The sequence below is a fragment of the Amblyomma maculatum genome, chromosome 9 (genome assembly GCF_055883805.1).
Source record: "Amblyomma maculatum isolate TAMU_Amacu chromosome 9, ASM5588380v1, whole genome shotgun sequence".
NCBI lineage: Eukaryota > Metazoa > Arthropoda > Arachnida > Ixodida > Ixodidae > Amblyomma > Amblyomma maculatum.
In genome coordinates, this window is record NC_139352.1 from 31521367 (window position 1) to 31543243 (window position 21877).

A 21877-nucleotide genomic window follows, 5' to 3' on the forward strand; every position below is an offset into this window, starting at 1 on the left:
GGCGCTCCACTCAGCCGCTGGACTGCGCACTCTCTCAAAGGCAGAGGACGTCCACAACTGAGCCAGCCAGCGAGTCTTCTTCTTCTCCTTTTTTCAGTAGACTTGCACCATGAACCCCTGTGGGGATATATGTGGGGTTAGGGTTTAGTGTAGGCACTCATGCGCCTACGTAAGCGCTGCCGTTATGGGTATTTTAGTTGCAACAAAGTCCTAGAGCGCACCATCAATACGGAGTTTCTCAAGGCAAGAAAATCTACCTCCTGAATAATTGTATACTTTTCTTAATTTACTGAGATATGTCAAGAGAGTGGTCGAAAGACCCTCGCGTTGTTTCACAGCATTGACGTCAACCAGACAACAAAGAACAAAATTTTTACGAAGTGACCAGATATTTGTGTGGAACCGCCAGGGTGGGACCGTGAATCGAAGGCGGCGGTTGGCAAATCGTTTGAATAGAGATGTTTATAAATGCCAGTCGTCGTATATTCAAATGCGACATCTGGATTATATCTGCCAACGTTGCAAAATCAGCTACGCCTGAGTGCAGTTCCGCTTGAGTTATGTATCTATGGCTAGCTGCGTGGCTAGCTGCGGCTAGCCCGCCCGGGGTGGCGATCATGACTGCACACAAAATTGCTGAATGTTTAGCTCTTCTCAACCTAGTTATACAAAGCGAAAGGATGTTACTAGCTGACAACGTTGCAGGGTCCTCTGCGTAACACTCCGCAATGGCCCAGCTTCGCTCGGGTCCATGGCGAAGCGCGCATTGCCTAGGCGAGCGGTGAGCTCCTCTTTAAACCGCGGACATTGGATTAGAAAAACATTTATTGTCAGCAATGAGAGATTTGTGGGCGCTACACTTAGATGGCCTCAAGACCGTTGCTCTCGGCGACCTTTTTAGCCCACTCAGTAGCCCGAATTTTCGTTAACGGGTCTGAGCTGGCCAGTGTAGCCTCGCACCGCTCAAAATAAGGGATTGGTAGTAGGTCCGCTGGTGGCGGCGCTTTTTTGCAGCTCCATAATATGTGATCATATCCTGCTATTCTGCGGACAAGTTGACGAGTCACAAGGTTTGAGAACAGGAGAGCGCATGCGCGACAGCTCCAGCTGTGACGGCGAAGATAGCACGAGCCGGCGGCGGCGAAACTGCCCAGAGGGAAGAGTGATGATGTACTATTGCGGAATTTAAAGCGGCCACTACGTCCACTCAAACTTTTTGCCCCTACATTCAATGCCGACAGGCCATTCATGACTCCCTGGTGCGAGATATTATCAAATACCTTCTTTATAACGAGCCCTAACATATTTACTCTTGGACGTCGCTAAATATGGCGTAGTAAAGCTTTCACTTGAAAACGCTCTTGTGAAACCGATAAACGTTCATTGTAGCATTATGGTAAAAAAAGCATTTTTCATTCTTCAAATTACTGGATGCTGAAGAGGGGAGGTGAAAGGTAAACTGGAGAGAGAGAGAAGAGGGAGCCATAGAGAAACATACTTAGCCAACATACGTTAGTATGTTTCTCTATGAGAAAGCCGTCAGAGGAGGAGTGGACAGAGCGCGATTAAGGAGGGGGAACGCAGGGCATATTCGCCAGCGGTCACGTGGTAGTGCGCGCCGCAGGGGGAAGAAAAGGCGAAATTATGCCTGAATAATGAAACATAAGATTGTGGCGGTACAATAGGTATGGTGTACTGAGAGGTACTTGGAAACAAATAATGGTGCCAGGGCTTCTTTGGTAATGCGGTTTTGTGCTTGAGAGCACAGGTATAGTCGAGATTATAAATAAATCAGAGCTTTTGAAGGGTAACACCAGGGGCCAGCCCAGGCCGGGTAGCAACCAGCGGCAACCGAGAATGAAGGAACTGACGTAATGTGACGTCTTGGCGATGGCGACGATGATTATAGTGTCTGCTCTCATCTGGGCTGGAAACAGAATTTCGCGGCCGGGTTACGGGCTGGGCGTCTTTCGAAGCATGGGAAGCTCAAAGCAAGATATTATGTGAAGAACGCTTGAGAAACTTACACGATAACAGATGGGCAGATGGCCATTTACAGTCCAGCCCACTTATAACAGCCGCAGATATAACGAACACTCGCTTAGTACGAACGAGGGCGGTGCTACCGTCAAAATATATATTGGGGCAAAGGAACAGTGTCTCACATAGAACGAACTGTTGTGGCCTCAACACTCGGTTTGAGCAAACGCGAAGCTGTCGGGCCCCCGTAGTTGACCGAGCCGGCGGTGTTTGGCGCGGTTTCGCTCGACTGCGAACCCGCGGCAGGCGAATTTCGCGCACTTTGTGTTCCCCTGACATGACGCGAACACAGAGCGCACAAAGCGTCCCCCGGCGCTCCTTTGCGGGTAAAATAAAGTAAAAAAATAAAAAGCGCGCGTTGAAAAATGAAAACAAAAAAGCGCGCGCGCACGGTGACGAAAGAGAAAGTGGCGCCGCCCGCGTCGCTGTGATGCCTATGCCTCCACGTGATCTGCGGATCTGCGTCGGCCAATTCGGAAAGTCAGGCGCCTGCTCTACCGGCTCAAACCGGTTCTCCATTTGTTGCTCCGTTGCCACCCCGCGCCGAGGGCATTGCGCCGTCGATTCTTTCTGTGCGATGGCACTGCGTTGACATCGTTGCCGCATCCGTGCCTTTCCCAGATCGGGAAGTTGAAGGCTGCCTCAACGCGCGAGCCCAAGGGCTTGACTTGCGCCTGGTGCGATGGAGGACTGTACGCCGACCTCTTCAGGTGCTAAAAGGAAAGCTGTCAACATCGCAACGAAGATGGCCATTGTTAATGAACTTTCTCAAGGTGCAAAAAACTGCGAACTGATCAAGAAGTACGGACTGTCGAAATCGACCATTTCAACCATTGCTAAGGGCAAGGAAAAGATCCTTGGTGCTACCGTGAATGCCTACCCGACGACTAGAAAGCGCCTTCGGAAGGCGACCTACGCAGACGTTGAGGACGCACTGTTGAAGTGGTTCGCTAACGCCCGGTCTCGCAACGTTCCGATCAGTGGACCGCTGATGCTCTCCAAGGCTAAAGACTTCGCCTTCCTTTTGGACTTTCCCGATTTCAGCCCAGGCAATGGATGTCTCCACCGGTTTAAGGCTCGCCACGGAATTGTTTTCAAGGCGGTCGCCGGCGAGGCCGCGTCTGTGAACGGCGAGGACGTCGATGCGTGGCTTTCCGACAACCAACAATTACGAGCTATGCTCCACGGGACGTTTACGATCCCGACGAGACTGCGTTGTTTTATCAGTTGTTGCCATCTAAAACGCATGCCTTGAAAGGTGACAAGTGCGCAGGAGAGAAGAACAGCAAGTTGCGCATAACCGTTCTTCTGTGTGTCAATATGGACGGCAATGACCGGCGGCTGCCTTTTGTCATTGGCAAGTCACGTAAGCCGCGATGCTTTGGAAGCTACGTGCCCGTACGCTACAGGAACAATACAAAAGCCTGAATGAGTCGTGACTTATTTGCCGAGTGGATTGTCGAGTTCGACCGCGACATGGCACAAAAAAAAACAGGAAGGTCCTGCTCGTGCTGGATAACTGTGCGGCGCACCATGTGCAGCCTTTCTTGAGTGCGGGGACAGTGCTCTTCTTGCTTCTCAATGCAACCTGCAAAATTCAGCCGCTGGATATATGGGCTTCATTCATGCGTTCAAGGTGTGCTACCGGCGGCGCGTCATCCAACACTTGTTGATCGCGATTGATGCTGCCATGCCAGTTCGCATTAGCTCGCTTGCCGCCGTGGAGATGTTGAAAGCGGCGTGGATGGAACTCACCACGGAATGCATAGCAAATTGCTTCCGCAAGGCGGGTTTTATGGGCCCGGGCACCGAGGACGCCATATATTACCCACCGGAAGGCCGGTCTCACGAGGACTTGTGGCAACACGTCGTTGACACGCAGCTGGCCGGATCTGACGTTGCCTGGGACGATTTTGTTTCTGCTGATGGCGACGCCGACATTGCGGAGCCATGCACTGACGAAGCTATTGTGCGTGAAGTGCGAGCCCTTCCTGACTGCCCAGAGACCGACGAGGATGCTGCTCTACCGCCGGTTGCTGTGAATGCTTCAACCGCGATCGGTTACATAGCGTCGCTTAAGGAACTCGTGTACGCAGCAGAGGCCTTGGCGATGAACATATTACTGCGCTGAAAAAATTTGAAACGGCAGTGATGCGATCAGCTTTGAAGAAGCAGACATGCATCACCGACTTTTTTCAAAAATAAAGTTAACTTTCGTTTCGCTTGCTCTTTTTGTCCGTAATATAGGTGGTCCCCTTACTACGAACTTTGGTTACAACGAACAAATGCCGCCTGACAATCGAGTTCGTTATAAGTGGGCTGGACTGTAAATACCAATGCCGAAAAAGTGTTGACCCACAATGACGGAAACGGACTAGGAAACTAACCAGTACATATGCAGGACACAAGTAGAGAGAGAAATAAAAAGCCTCAAACGACATGAAAAAACACGAAACATGAAAATATGCATTCATTCAATTGAAAAGAAAGGAACTGTAGAGACGCCAAAAAGAATTGTTCTATGGTAATTCAAAAGGCAGTATCATGCTATATCAGAGTGCCTTATAAGGCCAAGGTGCAACATGAAATTTAACTAAAAAGCATTATACATCTGCTGTTGTTGGTAAATGTGTAAAACAAGTGAACATCTAGATCTGTGAACAATTCCATCACCGAAACAGCAGCGGGTGCAATGACGGCCTACAACCGAAAAAAAATTGGAGGCAGGAAAGCCCCCGCCGCTGGCGGCGTTGACCTACCAGTTCCAGCCCCGTAGGGCCAAGAGCAGCCACCCTTCACCCCCTCCGCCCTTCGTTTCGCCTAAGGAGCCTTAGTACCGTTGTCAGATGGGAGGAGGTTTGGGTCCAGAAGGCGCCGCACAAGGTTTCACATAACCTAATCGAAGCGCGACCTGCTGGTGCACGCGAAAGGCGGCTCGTCTGAGCTGTCAGCGTGGCTTCGTACGGAGTTCATACGTATTGGCCTCGAGATCGAGCAGAGGCGCCATCTTGCGGCTCAGCGGCGAAACCTACTCAGTGTGGATGTGTGTTCGCGTCGCGTGCCAGCCCGCAGTGATTTACGTACGCGCGCGCATGCGGCGTGTACAGGAGCGTTTTTGTTTGTTTTACAGTTCCTGTGAGCTTTTGCTTACCTATATGTCTCTTGCAAAATAAATATAAACAGCCTATAACCCCACGCTTCATTAAGAAAAATATATACTTGTCCGTATCGAGCATGTCATGCTTGGATAAGGACATCATCCATCGCGATCTTCGGCGCTTGAGATCCTTTGACATGCAACGTCTCAAACGAAGTGGTACTGTCGTTACCGCCGTGTCAAAGCAAAACAGGTCGCTGCCGACAATAAAAGTTGATGCAAAAGCTCAAATCGCATATTCCCGTTTCTGTTTGGAATACCGCAGCTACTGAAACATATGCCACCACAGACTGCTTCATATAGCAGAATGCAGTTTGAACAGACCCCTCTATGCCTACTATGCCTTCTGTATTCACGATAGAGTTGTGAGTACTTTTTTTTTTGTTTGCTTTTAAACCTCTGTTGCGGTGTCTCAATGGTAAGGGCGCTCGACTGCTGGTTTCGAAAACGGGGATTCAATCACAACCGTTTCGAAAGGCGCTCCTCTGCTGTGGGATTTGACTGCACAAGAAACAATCCCCCGTGGTAAATGTGGTGTTAATATGAAAAAAAAAACAACACCAAAACCAGCCTCTGCAATCATCCGTCATAGCCGATGCCGCTTTCATGCGTTACACCCGGGCCAATATGCATTTCTTTTCTTTTCGTTGTTGAAGTTTACTGTGCATCCGTAAAAGTTTTAGTGAGCACATTTTGCTTTAGAGAAATGCTCGAATGTTTGAGAAACATATTCCCTGCACCTAATTGTTACCCTAAATATTACATAATACACCTAGATTAATGTATTTTACTGGTAGCCTATTATAATCATTATAATCCCTTTTCGTCCAAGTGCTGTCTTCCGAGCAAACTCGTCGTTTCTGACAAGGGGAGTAAAACAACTTTATGCGGGCTTAAATATCAGTGTTTAGTTCGGGAATAAATACATTTTTATAGTCGCATGATAACATGACCTCCATTTCTTTCGGAATAGTTTTATATGCGGCATTTGTTTTGGAAGCAACCCTAATATTTTACTTCGCATAAGATTTAGTCACTGCTAAATAATTAGTGATCAAGAAATTTTCAGGCTGTAAAATTGCTTCCCAGAACATGACAGTGCCAATGCGCAGTTTATAACGATGTCTTCGCAGCGAGTAATTCGTAGCTCGCACTTTAACGTTACTGAAAATTAATCGCTGATTATTGTAAATTCTGTCAAGTGTGTAAACGTTCTCTCACATGGTGAAATTTATTAGCATTGCAAAACAAAATAATTACACTACTAATTTACTGTTATATATTAACATCACACACACATCAGAAATCCCTTATACTTTCTTCGGTTTCAGGAAATCATTTACAGTTAGTGGCGCATGCAGTAATACACTATCACATTCTTTGACAGTGGCCGCAAAAAACATCTCGGCAAATTCAATCCACTCAGCGCTGTACACGTGAACAATCAGCTTTCCTGTACGGCGAGGTTTCCTGTATAGTGTCGGCATGATCTCATTTTTGGGAAATACTTGTGCGTGGTTGTCTGGGGCCAGAGTTGATGTGCACTCAGTCTAAAGCAACTCGCCATGCAGTGCGCTGCCAGTGCTACATTTAACCTGCTTAATCCTTGAGTCAAGTACGATATAATGAACCAGGCTTTCTCGATCAGGTATCTGCGTGGGCTTGAAACTAAATGCGCCGGTCTCACTCGCATGAGACACGCGCAAACTGTTTAAAAGTCGATAAGAAAAACAAAGCTGTCATTAGGCAGGCCCAAGCATTAGGCGCGTGAGCGCGATACAGCGCAAGAAACGTACGTGTAAAGTAAATCTGGAAATCTGGTGGTTGCGTGCTTTGTTTTCCTAAAATCCGCTCTTCTTCTGCTGCAGTGGCGAAATCCTTGGATCTTTTTCTGCAATATTGCAGAAATACTGCAGAAGACACGTTTTCATCGCCAACAAACCCGCCGTAAACTCGGAAGCAGACCTACGCAGCGTGCGTACCTGCGAGCGCCGCCGGCTGCCGATCCACACTACCGGAGCGACGGTGGCGCCAAATCGAGTAAGCGGAGAGTCCTGAAGCGCTGCTGTTGCACACGGTACATCGCGCGCCCTTTGTCGAGCACAAATAGCGTTCCGTAGAACGCATCAATGTTCACTGGTGTTCTATAACTGGTTCAAAGGAAAGGAAAGGCGCAGTATCTGACTCACTTTTTTTTTCTGTGGACACCTAGTCCCTCGGAACGATCAAAGGTCAAATCGGCTTCTGACATCTAGTTTTTTCGAGAATGCAGGTAGCAGTGCTGCAGCACTAAAACAAAGCGAACGTTCGACACGCCGACCAAAAAAGCTTCCAGAATGTGCGTTAAGTGACAACTGAACAACTGTTACAGCTGAAAACTTGCTCAATGACGTTATATTTACGCGTGCATTAGAGGTAGAAGAAGGAGCGCAGTCAGAAGAGGTAGACAGTAGACGACGTTGAAGTGTAGGTCCGTTCCTGGTGCTCTCGTTCCCTGGTTCAGCTCTCGCAGTGCCCTCGCTCAGCGACTACAGATAGTCCTTCTGTGTAACAACTGTTACAATATAGTGCTCAGGACCACGTTTCAACCGACATAGAAAATGTTGATCAAAAAGCCAGTCGGATATATCCTTTCGGTGGGAGGTGAGATATGAAAATGGAATTGGGGGCTAATTAATGTCCCAAATGCAGCTTCCAGCACTAGGGACGGGGATAAACGATGAAAAATGCGGAAAAGGGAAAGAGAAGGTACACAATAATAAAAAATTACGAGGGACTTTAGCAACTAAAGTAGTGAAAAGCGAAAGCCTGATTGCCACATTCTGCTACGCAACTGACAGTCGGATATATCCCTTTGGTGGGAGGTGAGATATGAAAATGGAATCGGGGGCTAATTAATGTCCGATATGCAGCTTCCAGCACTAGGGACGGGGATAAACGATGAAAAATGCAGAAAAGGGAAAGTACACAATAATAAAAAAATTACGAGGGACTTTAGCGACTAAAGTAGTGAAAGGCGAAAGCTTGATTGCCACATTCTGCTACGCAACTGACAGTACTTAGTCATCATCAGCCTGACTATACTCACTGCAGGGTGAAGGCCTCTCCTATATTTCTCCACCTCAGTACTTAATAATTAATTAGATAATGGTATTAGGCAAATAAATTAATGAATTAGTCATCAAATATTTAATCATTAATTCGTAATTGATCATTGATTGACATATAGCCATATAAGACACGCATTCGCGCATGTGGTGGTGCTCTGTGATTGGTCGAGACCTCTATGACGTCATCCGGCCTCGGCCAGTTAGAGCCGCCGCAAAAGCGGGACACATTTTGTCCACGACAGCATGAGACCATCAGCACTCCCCTGATGGGGCTGGGACAGGTGGGTCATCGCCACTTGCGGCGGGGGCTGGCCTGCACTGAATTTTTATCTGTTGTAAGCCGTCATTGCACCCGCCATCGCTTCGGTGGTGGACGACGGCTGTTGTTGCGGCGCGCGTCTTTCTCTCCCGTTTTTTTTTCTCCATTTTCTCTTCTGTCTGCACGAGGCAGCGAAGGTGGCTCAGCTAGCCAGTAGCAGGCCCATGCATTTTCTTTTCCTTCTTCCTACAGCCACCACAAATATTGCACAAGCGCACAGACGCCTCTCCGTTTCGCTTCCATCGAAACGCAGGCGCCGGCGGTCGAGTTCGAACCCATCACCAGGCAGCGTTGTACAAGCGCGAGTAATTCTGGACTGAACAGTCTTTTGTAGCTCGCGTGCCTTCCACTTCGTTGCCACATCACTTTCATGTTCACCGAGATGGAGAGAAAATGGCTTCAGCTGTAGTTGTGCGGCCGTTTCGCCTCCTCAATGCTAATCCGTGTCGCCACCTTCTTACTCCACTTCAAAGTTCAAGCAGAGAGAGAGCTAGACTTCGGAGAGACATCGACGAAATAATACACGATTGTGGCTAGTATAGTGATATGCACTAAAAATGGTAGAGCTAAGCTAAGGAGCTTTGCATGTCGTCACTCGGCGCGAGCTGACTGGCACTTGCTGCTGAAACATGTTGAGTGGTAGAAGCCTGCGGATCTAGCTATGCCAGGAATGTAGATGGCAGGCTTTCCTTTCTATACTTCTACTCTTTCCCCACGCAAGAAACATAGAGCAGTCCGAGAAGTCGTTGGCACTTGCAACGCGGTATGGCTGCCCAATTAAGCGGATGCGGCCACACATTCAAATTTTGGCTAGCACGCGTAAGCGCCTGCGGCCTAATGAAAGTTGACTAAGATGGCGAAGTGCAGGGCATGAAATGAACTATTTAACCAGTGCAATGTCAGGCTACGGCGATGGCTTAATTGCATAATGCAGTGGCCAGGAAGGCGGCCTCGCGCTCTCCGTCGTGCTTTTGAATCAAGTTAGTGGCCTCATGGTAGTTTCATAGTTTTACTTGTTATACAACCATGACGTGTTCTGTGAAGTCACAATGCGGCGACAGCAGAGTGGCTCAACGTGCCACAGGGGTGCATACCAAACATATGCCAGCGCACTATCTTTTGTTCTGCACATTCGCGAAAATGCCAGAATATTTGCATTATTAGATAACAGTGCTACTAAATCCGTCGTTTTCATTGCTCCGTTTTGAATTTGATGCAGTGACTTAAATGGAAAAGATCTGTGGAGGTAAAATGCAGAGGAGAGGTTATGACACAGAATTTTTGAAACCGGAAGTGAAGTTCCGTCATATATTTTGTTCCCGCAAAACAGAATGGTTGCACAAAACAGCAAATTTTCAACTCTGCTCGGGTGACTAAGCCACCTCTCTCGATAAGTGCCATGCGGCCGTGCTTCCATGGGCATGTTTTGTTGTGCCAACAAATCCCGTGATTTCGTGCTGAAAACTATGACCTCCACCACACTATTGGTAATGCCATTTGGGGAATGTGGTCTTTAGTATCTTCTTCTTCTATGATCTCAGCCACAATCGCAGGCGAGCCTGGAAGCGAGAAATGGAAGTTGATGCATGTGCAGAACACGAGATCGCACACCGGGGAATGTTAGGGGGGCTTCAGGGCCCCAGACGGTGTCCCCAGTTGAGCCCTCTTCAGCACAAAAAGGTGCAGCCCACGCTTCAGAAAGGCCGGGATTTTCTTTTGCTTTAACGACTCGCCACAGATTTTATTATGCCCCTAGCCATGCGCTTCTGGTTCTCGCGGTTTTTGCGTGCCTTGGCCCTGTTCCTGTTCTTGACGTTGGCATAGTCGTAGAAGTGGTGGCCCACCTTCCGCACTTTGTTTGCCTCCATTCTTCGCCGCTTCTGCAAAAGAGGAATAAGGAAAAAAATTTCGCTTGAGAATCAAGCCACCACTATCACTTGGCAAAGGAACTTGAGTAGCAAAATAGAGACAGGTCTGCTAAAGAAAAAAAAATATGAGCAAGAAAAAAACTGAATGAAAGCCTGCAATGTATGCTCTTCCATGGACAATTAGTAGAATGAGAGGCATCACAATGTATGTTGCCCTTTTTCCTGTTCAAGAGAAAAACGATCTCAATGAAGGAAAATATTCTGCACAAGGTTATTGTGTGGGTGAACAAGCCACTTCACAGGATTGTTTTGATTAATGAACTATTTGCAGAAATCTGTAGGAGAAATGCATGCGTCCGTCAGGTGCTGCAAAACCGCACACGCTGCGCATCCAGTTCTTGTCACTGCTGCCTCGTGTTTCATGCTGCACAGTGCTGTGAATGTTCGGTCGTTTCTTCCCTCCCCTTTAACTCGCTGCACTTTTACTCTTTTTTTACTTTCTGAATGGACCGCACTGCCTTCTTTCCATGTTTGCAAACAGCCTTACTTTTCTTACACGCTGCATGCTATCCCTCATGGCTCCAAGCTTACGTAAAGTTGGCTTCTCCTGAGTGCTGTTCAGCCTGGTGGTAAAGCCATTAAAAAAAAAGAATAAATTGCCCCACGATCTTAAATAGCGTGCAAGCGGTGACATCATTTCATGAAAGTTGTTGCCACGGCCAGATGCACTTCGCTATAACCGATTTTTCCATTAATATATTTACTATAACGGGGAAAAATGTACAGTCGTCTATGGACGACGAACTGGGACTTCAGTTTCACTTTGCTATATCTGAGTTTATTATATAGCAGAGCTCTACTGCATAGAGTAATCAGTTGATACTCCTTGTAAACTGAATCTTGGTTATTTTCGATGGTCTTGCAAAAATGCACAGTCCTTTGTGCATGCATGTTAAGCAAGAAGAGGTGAAAGTCAATGCAAGCGAGGTTCCTTAACCCTTGTTCAAAACTGGTAGTGCTTCCCGGGGCTAAATTAACCTTGTGAAACTCTTTCCTTAAAGGAACCGAACACTGAATTCAGGCACAAATTATTTTCGGTGCAATGGAAAGCTTAATATCTAAAATGTCAGAAGTGGCGTAGAAAATGTTAGCAGAGAATTTTTTTATTGGAGCATGTGCCCACTTTTATGTAGGCCGATGCTGAGCAGCAATCGCAATGACAACTTGGCATTGACAAAAAAAGACGCATCAAAAACAAATATCTCACCCTCCAGATAGCAAGTGGGCATTTCTAGTGTAAAGCAGCATCCATTTCAATTTCCATACTCAACGCTGTTATGGCATAGGAACGTAAGCCTTCCCGTGAAAAGTCTAGATTTAAAGTTCACGATGCAAAAGGAGGGTATTTTCATTGAAGTGTACGCTGGAGAGTGCTCAAGAGCATAAAATATAATAAATGATGATGCACACGCGTGGAAAATAAAGAGCAGTGTGCTCTTTTGAAAATCAGTGATATTTTACCCGAGTTGTGCTCGCATGGGGTAATACAGTGGCAGTACCAGCTTTCCTCTGCAAGAGGTCAGTTCTGTTGTTTCTAAGCAATTTTTAATGGCAAATTAAAATTACAAATGCTTGTTTCTTCGATACAGTAGTGCTCGATGTATACTCTATAAGGTAATGTCTTTTTATTTCCACCATAATCTTGAGACAAATTTTGGCCCATGTTCTGTCCTTTTAGGACGTGTTAAAAGAGCCACGATAGAACACTATCCAAACTGAAATTCATTACTGGTTATACGTGCAGATACAGTAGAACCTCGCTATAGTAAACTTGAATATAGTAAAAACTCGTCTCAATATAATAAAGTGAAACTGAAGTCCCAGCCCTTCTTCCCCTGATGACTGCGTATTTCCCCCTTTTATAGTAAAGACAACTTTGTAAAAATCGGTTATAGTAAAGTGCGTCTGACCGCGGCGACAACTTCCCACAAAATGACTCATGATGCAAAAATGCTCAAATTTCCTTCGAATAGCTGGTACTGCGACGAACTCAAAATGATCCAAATCAAAATCCGTTCATGCAGCTCAGCTGTCCAATTTGCGCTATGTACCCTAATAGGCTCTTGGAATCTTGCAAGTTCTCTACTGGCATTGCTGTCAAAACACATGGGTTTGCGATTAACACATTAGGGTGCTTTCTCTTCAGTTAAAAGGCATTTTGCGTTCGAAATATGCGCCAGCAAGAAAATAAAGAGCCTTGCTACACGAATTATCACGAGAGTACTTGAATACAGTTCCTTTTCTAAATGGAGATCAGAAATTGTTCACTTCGAAGTAAGTTATCTGTTATGTGCAGAGCTAGTGCCCACCTTTTAATCTCGATGAAGCCTATCAGTGACACGAGCAAATGAAGGACTTCCAAGTAATTTTCCAATAAGCTTCATTGCCTTTAACGCCGTCTCTTCATTCTGCCAATTTTAGGCATCTAGAGGCTGGCACATAGTTGGCAAAGCATACATCTATTTGTTTTTGATTTTAGGATAAAGATGCAGCCTCTTCTCGGTGCACACCCTACGTTTACAGTGAACAGCATAGAATTGGAAGCACACATGTCGGCAGCCTGAATCCATTTCACAAATTGGCCAAACTGGAAAAGAAGGAGGACGTTGCTAAATAAGAAGCGAAAAATTACATGCCAGCAACGCTGAACGCTGCGCAATGAACGGCTACGTCATAATTTATTACGAAATGACTTGGGCGTCACGATATCGCATAATAAAATGAAATGAAGCCAAAGAGCAGGCGTCACTGGAATGTTGGTTCTGGCGAGCAAGTCGACAACACTGTCACACTTGTTTCACAGCATTAAATTTCGCATCACACAAACGCGTTCTCTGAGGTAATGCATGCCTTCGAAGCCAAAACTGTCGTAATGTAGTCATAACTGTAATGCAGCCGTGTAGAGTGCAACGGCAGCACATAACAGATACGTGTATGCCGGCCGCTCCATGCTTTCGCGCCGCGTGTAGCAGACGACACATCCGGCAAGGAGCAAGAGTCAACTACAGCGCCGTTAGTGCACGCGACTGCCACCGGGGACACCTCTCTGGGCGGAGCTGTGAAACTGAGTTTGTTCTAGTAACGTTGGTTTTGGTTTTACCAAGAAATCAAACTTGGTTATGTTGCCCTCATGCTTAAGAGGTACTCCCACAAGATGTAAACAAAATACCTTACAACTGCAAAAGGAAAATGGCACGAAGAGATGATAAGAAAGAGGTGAAAGGCATTTTAGTGTTTTCTTTTTTCCTCAAAAACATGTCATCACCAACAACTGTTATATTAAAAACCCTGATATAGTAAAGATTTTTGCCGATCCAAGTGTCTTTACTATAAAGGTGTTAACTGTACCTCTTTTCCTGTGAGCCGTTTGACAGGGGCCTCGTCATCATCTTGATGCAATGTTTTTCTCCTCTTCGTCATGGGCGTCACTACAAACATGCCACTGCTTGTCACCTGCAAAGGATGGTTAAACAGAGAACAAGCGTTACACCTTTGCCTTTACAATCCTTTTTAACAGCATACAAATACTTTTCTTATCCCTTTTGTAAAACGTATGACTGTCATGAGTACGCAGGTTAAGAGCCCGCCTGAGCTGTCTACCATGAGAGAAATGCAGAATCTTAATCCCATCCACCCAGGCCTGGTGGAGTGCATGGCTGCTAGTTCTCTAAGTCATTTTGCATCATTCTCTTATCGAAACAAAGTCCAGCGGTCACTAGGCCGTGCAATTCATAGAGCTAGCCCCTGTATTTGTGTACTCTTGATGGAATTATGAGCATCAAATAGTCATCTTATTACGAGCAAACATCGTAGAAGCAAACATTTAGCAGGCATAAACATTCAGCTGGGTTAAGTTGTTCGACACTACAGTTCAGTTCGAAGGTCTCTGACAGTTTCCAATATGTCGCAAAGGACAAAGCTGGTAAGTGTTTGTTATTACAGCTGGTTTTCATCCCATTGCAAGAGGAACCCCCCCCCCCAAGGGGCTGCTTGACACTAAACTAATGCTAGTCAATGTTCGCTTTACATGAGCTGAAGGAAAGAACTTTAGGCTTGCTTCAGTGATTCAGGCAAATAATGGTGTAGACTGTCCCTTGCAGAGTTAGTTCAGCCAATAAACAGGCATACAGTGGCTTCTGTGACACCGCCTGTGACAACATAGGTTGGTCTGTTGGACCAAAAATAGGTTAGAACCCATTTACATAAATCTTCTTGTTAGTAATTCTATTAGAATGGAGAACTGTCCTTACATGTGTGCCCACCATGGAAGTGTCATTCTCCTCCTCACTGTCGTCTTCAGAAAAGTCCTGCACTTCAAATTCTGCAGACTCGGGGGCTACTGGATTGTTCACATTACTGCTTGTAGCATCACTTTTGCTTTCCACCTTCTTTTTTGGCAAAAACTGCGCCCAAGGACTTTGTAACACCTTCCTCCCGACCAGGTCAGCCAGCTCCACATGCTGCGAATCCGCGCCCGACTTTTTCCGCTTCTTGGCCGGGGGTCTGCTGCCTGGAACATCGACGGCATTGTCGGGCGATACCTTGGTCTCCTTTTCGACGACCGTCTGCTCCTCCTCCTTCTTACTTGCATCATCAGCAGCCTCACTACCAACCGTTTCTACGACTTCACTTTGCAGTTCGCTATCAGTACTACTGGCAAGGTTCTCTAGTTGCTGCTGCTGAATACTGGGCTGGTCTTCAGCGACACTGGTTCTCTCCTTCTCTTCGCAACTTTGTGCAGGTATTTCGTCGCACACAAAAGGACCACCAGGAGTTGGTGTATCCTGCTCTGGTTTCGAGTTCTGGTCTTGGGACTCTTTTGCAAATTCCTCAGCTTCATCGGCTGTCTCCTCTTGCTCCTTCGTTTCAGCACTAGCAGTCTCCAGACTTGCTCGCTTCCCGCCAGGGGCCTGGAGGTCCTCTTGGACAAACTTCGGACCCACCCGAATTTCGTCGAGGTCCTGGCGCACCTTAGCAGCAATGGCCATGTCTCCCGAGGGCTCCGCATTCTCCTGGGTTCCAATAAACTCCTGCGAGCGGAAGTGTTTAGCTGTATTGCTACCACAGAAGCTTTCACTAACCTCATTATCAACGCTGTTCAATCGCCTAAAAAACATCATGCCCATCTGTTATTCTATCGGGAGTGCGGCCATTGAAAAAGTTTTGTAGCCAAATAACTAGACGTCCCCATTTCTTCAGATTTGACACGGCACAAACACATCGATTACGTTACCACTAAAACATCCGAAACCCTCGGTTTCATTAGGCATCACTTGTGCTTTGCAAATTGGGTGAAGAAACTGTTAGCAAACACAACTTTAGTCAGATCACAACTAGAATAAGCCGGCTTCATCTGGAACCTGCATCAAGCATACCTTGCCGAGAAACTGGAATCACTTCCATACAAGGCAACTAGGTTTATCACAAGGAAATGTGCTCGACACTCAAGCATTGCAGATAACAAATCATCTCTAAATTTAAGCTCGCTTGGAAAGCGAAGGCTTCTTAGCCAGTTATGTCCCTTTCACAGGCTTTATCAAAATCCATCGCCATACAGAGAATCTCTCATCAAGCTAGCACATCGCATTTCTCTCATTTACAGTACCATTGCGACCCAAGACTGCTCACACCAAACTTTTGGGCCATTACCTGTGTTCTTTGCCACTTACCGTTCGAATAAACTGCTAGCAGAAATCGTTTACAAAAAAAAAAGAAGTTACGAAGCATTTGTTGCTAAATTGAAGTGCTTGCTCTATGCTGATTAATAATAGACTGTTGTCAGAATGGTATTTTTTTATCCTTTGTATCCAGCATTGTAGTCCAAGTGTATCTGTGTTTGAAGCGCTTCTTTTATCCAGTCATAAGTGTTTAGCTTCCTGGAGCGCATGTTTGTTTATACTTTTTAGTTTTTATATTTCACTGTGTTATACGCTATGTACAATGAATTTGTGAGTTTCTGCAGACCCCTATGTAATGCGCGTAAAGGACCTTCAGGGTATGTGACTGAAAAAAAAAATAAATCCCGAGTCTCTTATCTTTCCTAACGCTGTTGTAGAAAAGTATTACAATGGGCTTCTGAGGTCGCAGTCATGAGGCCTGTTTCAGTGGGGTAAGCGATAATCCATAATGCTAGTGAATGTTGGGAGCTTGCAAAGAACTCACAAAACCTAAGTTTTATTTCATAACCATCCCATGTCACACGCTACCTACCGCACAAAGGTTTCATGTGGGCATGCAACACTTTGTCTCGTTTTGAGCTACTAAGTCTCCTAACAAACTTATTGAGCTTAAAGAAGTAGAGACGACAAATTTAACTTCTGCACTCTGCAGCTGCAATTATTTTCTGCCTCAAGTGACCACACCTCATTGCGCACTGCAGGCATTATTTGGCGGTTGAAAAAAACTACATAAAAAATTTCAATTATAAATTATTCAGCTGGCATAAGTGAACTCCACATCATGGCTAAGGTAAACTATCCTTTTGTGAACTATCCCAAAGAAAAGAATTTGACAAAAATTTGGCATCTCTACTCTTTTAAGGTTCTTGGATCTAAAAACAATGAATATGCTTGTCTGAAAAAAGAAGGACAGCGAAGGAAAGTGGCGACTATTCCACTAAATTTGCATGAAGCCAGTTAAGTCTAAGTGACGACCCTTTTCTCTTGTGGTGTCATGTTTTAGAGGATGAAATTGCTTTGCTAATGCATCTTACCAATTTCTGCATTGTGTACATGAATGGCTGCAAAAAAAAAAAAGCAGAACAAAATTTTCTTTGCAGATTGTGCAAAGTAGAAAGCCAAATTCAGTTGCTTTCAGCCGACCTGAGTGCTGAAGTCATGTATGAGAACAGTGAGTAGAAGTTAACTCATCTATCCCACGGAATACCACTAAGCTATCAGAGACTCCTAAGCACGTCAAGTTACACTACATTATTTGAGTTGTAATGATGTCCAGTGTAATGGGCTTACAGTTTTAAAACTCGTCTGAACCCTGGCCACAAGTTGACATGTTTTTATAATTATTTTTCCTTTTGCAATGAGTAATTATGGATGACTCACTTTATAGACAATTTGGCACAAGAAACAAAGAGTCCCCATTAATGAGACATGGCTGTACACGCTTTAAATTATTACCAAACTAAATGGGTAAATTTTTCTAGTTTCTGTCTCGTTGCATTAAAAGATATGTAAACGGAAAGGCAGAATATTATTTAAAGGTCCCAGCATCACTTCAAAGAGCTTGAATATTTAAATGCACCCTGGTATGACCACCCTTTAAAAGTTCAAGAACAGAGTTCAATAGAGTTGCAGAGTTACAGATGCAAAGCCCTGAAGTGACTCACCTCTCCTCCAGGTGGCTTCACGAAGTAGGGGAGCTTCCCTCGCTGCCAGTCATTGAGCACCATCTTCGCCACTGTCGAGATGTCAGGCTCCCCGCCCTGCAGCCAAGCATTCTCATTTCGAACACTTTTTGCAAAATTACACATTACACTTTTTTTTTTAAACACCTCTGCTGTTGTAGGCACCAGCAGGCATGACAAAACAATCATCAGATTGGGAAAGCTGATGCAACAAATGCTGGCAGTCTTGGTGATTATGCATTCACACCCTCTTCTAGAGAAGTCATGGCAATGGCGCATTCTGGCTTGGTTCGTGGGGTTTAATGTCACAGTGACTCAGGCTATGAGAAATGGCGTAGTAGAGGGCTAGTCAGTAATATCGACCATTAGGGGATCTTTAACATGCCACTGACTCCTCATCACCTCTCCTGACACCGCTTGTGGAAGAACCGTTTGCCATTTACATAGAAGGAAGGCATTTACCATTGACGTTTTTACCATCTGGAGCAGTTCTGTTTATCATTACCAACAGTGTGCACCGAACAAAGCATGTGATGAAACTGTGACAAATTATCACTGCCAAGCAGTTTTCACCTATGGGGGTTATTCTCGCAAGAATGCGCCATGGGGGGCTAGACGCTACAGTCGCCTTATAGCCTCGACGTGCAGCCCTAACAGACAAGAACTGTGACCCCCAACCCGCGGTGCGAGAAGTCGCTACTGCGGTGGTTTCGAGCCAGAGGGGACAAACACCGAGTTATGTACTCGAACAGTTCATTGTGCTCGAGTAACGGCAAGGAAAATACACTCAAGAACAACCGCCGTGTAGCGAGCGAATGCCGCGTACAGGGGTGAAATCAAGCCACCCAAGGGAGAAGCACGCACAAGGAGTGAGAGGTAGTCTGCTCACCTGCGTGCGGCTTCGTGCTCACGGCCCGCGGCAGTAAGTGCACGCTGAACCGGGAGCAGAGGGTGAAGGCGGCAGTCTCCCGACAGGAAGTGGTGATTCGTGCGCGTGCACGCCCAACCATCAAGACACCAAGAGAGCTGCGACAGACGTGCATCTCACCTCGGCTCGGGGAGAGGAGGTTTCCAGGGTAGGCCGGGAAAAAAGAAGGAAACCCACGCGATGTCGCCGCGGGAGCCTGGGAGGTTGGTGAGGGTGGCCCGTGTGCCCTCTCCTCGCAGTCCTCCCCAAGAGCGCGCGTAATCACGTGTGTTAATTACGCGCAGCCCTTTATAATGGAGCAGGGGATTATAAATACCTCAAGACGTGAACAGCCATCACTCATGTCTGCAGGAAATAAGTTTGCTAAGATGCAAATATCATGGAATCATTACGTTTGTTAATTGGAACATTTTTCCTCGCCTCTTAAAATCCAAGCTAATGAGGCTCTACTGTATTATTAACCTTCCTTCCAAAAGGTAACACTGCCCCACTGCAGTTGCTCAGTGATTATGGCACTCGAACACTGTGCCCAAGGATGCGGGATCAAATCCCAGCCACGACAGCCATTTTTCGGTGAAGGTGAAAAGCATGACGCCCGTGTGCTATGCAATGTTGGCACATGTTACAGAACCACAGGTAGTTGAAATTTCCAGAGCCTTCCACTACGGCATCTCTCATAGCCCGAGTCACTTTTGGGACAGTCTGAAAGGAACATACAATAGTTCGCGGTGCCATTCATCCCCAACAAGGCCTCCAGTTGGGAGTGCGTATGATTAATAAGCATCTGACACTACACACTTATGTGGGTGTTGACAGGGACCTGGTTCGTTGTTGTGGGGAAAAAATCATTTTTAGGTTTGGTTTGCTTTATTGGATTTAACTTCCTAAGGACTATGAGGAATGCTGTAGTGGAGTGCTCCTGAAATTTCGACCACTTGGGGTTTTTTAACCTGCCCTTACATTGAATTGCACATGGGCGCCTTGCTTTTTGCCTCCATCCAAATGCGGCCACCATGGCCGGAATTCGATCCCGCATCCTCGGGCACAGCAGGAGGGCGCCCCAACCTCTGCACCATTCTGGTGGCGCAAAACATTTTCAGTTTCAAGTAACGCTCAGCATCATATTTTGGGACTTCATCTTTTTGTGGTACAAGGCCACCAAGGAGCAAGAGAACAGCAGTTGGCAGATTCCAAACTTTTGTGGGGACTTTGTCCGGACTTGTGGGTACGCTCTAAGAGGCTCAGAACTACGCACTAGGAGAGAGTCAGACATCACCGAGTCACTTTGGGGAATTGTGCCAAACAAGCCCCAATCGAGAAGGGTACGCAATATTGCCAACACTAAATTAAAGCCACTCTTCAGTGTGGTAACATGGTCAGTTCTTAATGCAATGCAAGCGCCACAAAGGTGGAAATTAAGGCAGCCAGTTGTTAATGTAGGGAACAATGAGCGCAGAACATTTGTAAAGGTTCAGTGACCTGTGCGAAAGTGCATTTATGCCGAAACCACAGGTGGCTCATTTCGAATACTACTACAGTTGAATCCCGCCACAACGAATACCGCCACAACGAAATTTCCGCGACAACGAATAATTTTTTATTCCCCGCGAGTATCCTATAAGAATTAATGGCCTAAATTTCTCTGCACAACGAACCATTTTTGCAGAGCGTTTCCGCTTCAACGAAATTTTCGCGTTCAAAATCGAAACCGAAACTAGTTTTATTGGCGAGAAGTCCAAGTCAAATCCAAAGCCACATTAAGCATGAAATCACGTGATTGCAGTTCCGCCATTTTGGCTTTGTGTCGTGGTCGCGTTGTTCACTCGCTGCCTTTCTCTTCGACAACGACGAGTTTTCATCCGCAGGACACGATGGCAACGCAAGTGAAAAAACGCAAAACTCTTTCCCTTGAGCAAAAAGCTCAAATAATCGCCCAAGCAGAAAGCGGAAGGAAGAAAGCGGCAATTGCTGAAGACTTCGGAATTCCTGCAAGTTCGCTGTCAACGATTCTAGGCAATAAGGACAGCGTGAGAATGGCACTTGCTTCAGGCACATCCTCGAAGCACAAAAAGGTGACGCGGCCCCTCCATGAAGAGTTGGACAAAGCAGTGCATGCGTGGTTTGTGGAAGCACGAGCCAGCAACGTCCCCCTGTCCGGAAGCATCGTCCAGCAGAAAGCCTTGAACTATGCATGCCTACTTGGCATTGATGATTTTAAAGCCAGCATTGGCTGGCTAAACCGTTTCAAGGCCCGCCATAACATCGTTGGAAAAGTGTTGTGCGGCGAGTCAATGTCAGCAGACGTGGACGGAGCAGCTGCTTGGAAGGCGAGTAACATGGCCGGAATTTTAAGCAACTTCGCGCCTGCAGACATTTACAACGCCGACGAGACCGGGCTATTCTACGAGATGTTGCCGGCTAGGACGCTCGACTTCAAGGGGCAGCGCTGTCACGGCGGCAAACACAGCAAAAAACGCATCACAGTGCTGCTTTGCACAAACATGAATGGCTCGGACAAGCGTCCGCCGTTAGTCATAGGCAAAAGTGCCAAGCCGCGCTGTTTTAAGGGAACTCGTAGCCTACCTGTGCAGTACAAGGCGAACAACAAGTCATGGATGACCCACGCTATTTTCACCGAGTGGATGATGGCATTCGACCGCGACATGAAGCGGCAGGGCCGTAAAGTTTGCTTGCTTTTGGACAATTGTTCAGCGCATCACTCCGACGAAGTCAAGCTCACTAACACGGAGCTGAGGTTTTTCCCTCCCAATTGCACGTCTGTCTTACAGCCTCTCGATCAGGGCGTGATTCTTAGCCTGAAGCGCGCTTACCGCGGGAGGTTAATTCAGCGGCTGCTTTTTAACACTGAAACCGGCCGAGACACGAAGGTGGACTTGTACGTGGCACTGCAGATTATGTCTGCTGCCTGGAGCACACTGGGGCGCTCAGTAATTGTGAACTGTTTCAGGCACGCCGGATTTGCCGAAGGTCGACCCGTACACTCTGCTGGCCTAACACCAGGCGTTACAGACGAC

At 46.5% G+C, this 21877-nt stretch overlaps 1 protein-coding gene across 2 annotated transcripts in view; it reads right to left on the minus strand.

Annotated features, from left to right (window-relative positions):
- Positions 1 to 9931: 9931 nt before the first annotated feature.
- Positions 9932 to 21877, minus strand: part of Ns2 (nucleostemin 2) — a 45480-nt gene continuing 33534 nt past the window's right edge. The window contains exons 10-13 of one of the 2 annotated variants that reach the window (XM_084578545.1): positions 17897 to 17992; positions 14817 to 15584; positions 13903 to 14007; positions 9932 to 10506 (exon numbers count right to left, since the gene is read on the minus strand). In XM_084578545.1, the coding sequence (XP_084434671.1) occupies positions 10348 to 10506; positions 13903 to 14007; positions 14817 to 15584; positions 17897 to 17992 (1128 nt within the window). In that variant the 3' untranslated portion in view covers positions 9932 to 10347. Of the gene's footprint in view, positions 10507 to 13902; positions 14008 to 14804; positions 15585 to 17896; positions 17993 to 21877 lie in introns of both variants that reach the window. The other variant, XM_084578544.1, reaches the window with a different exon arrangement.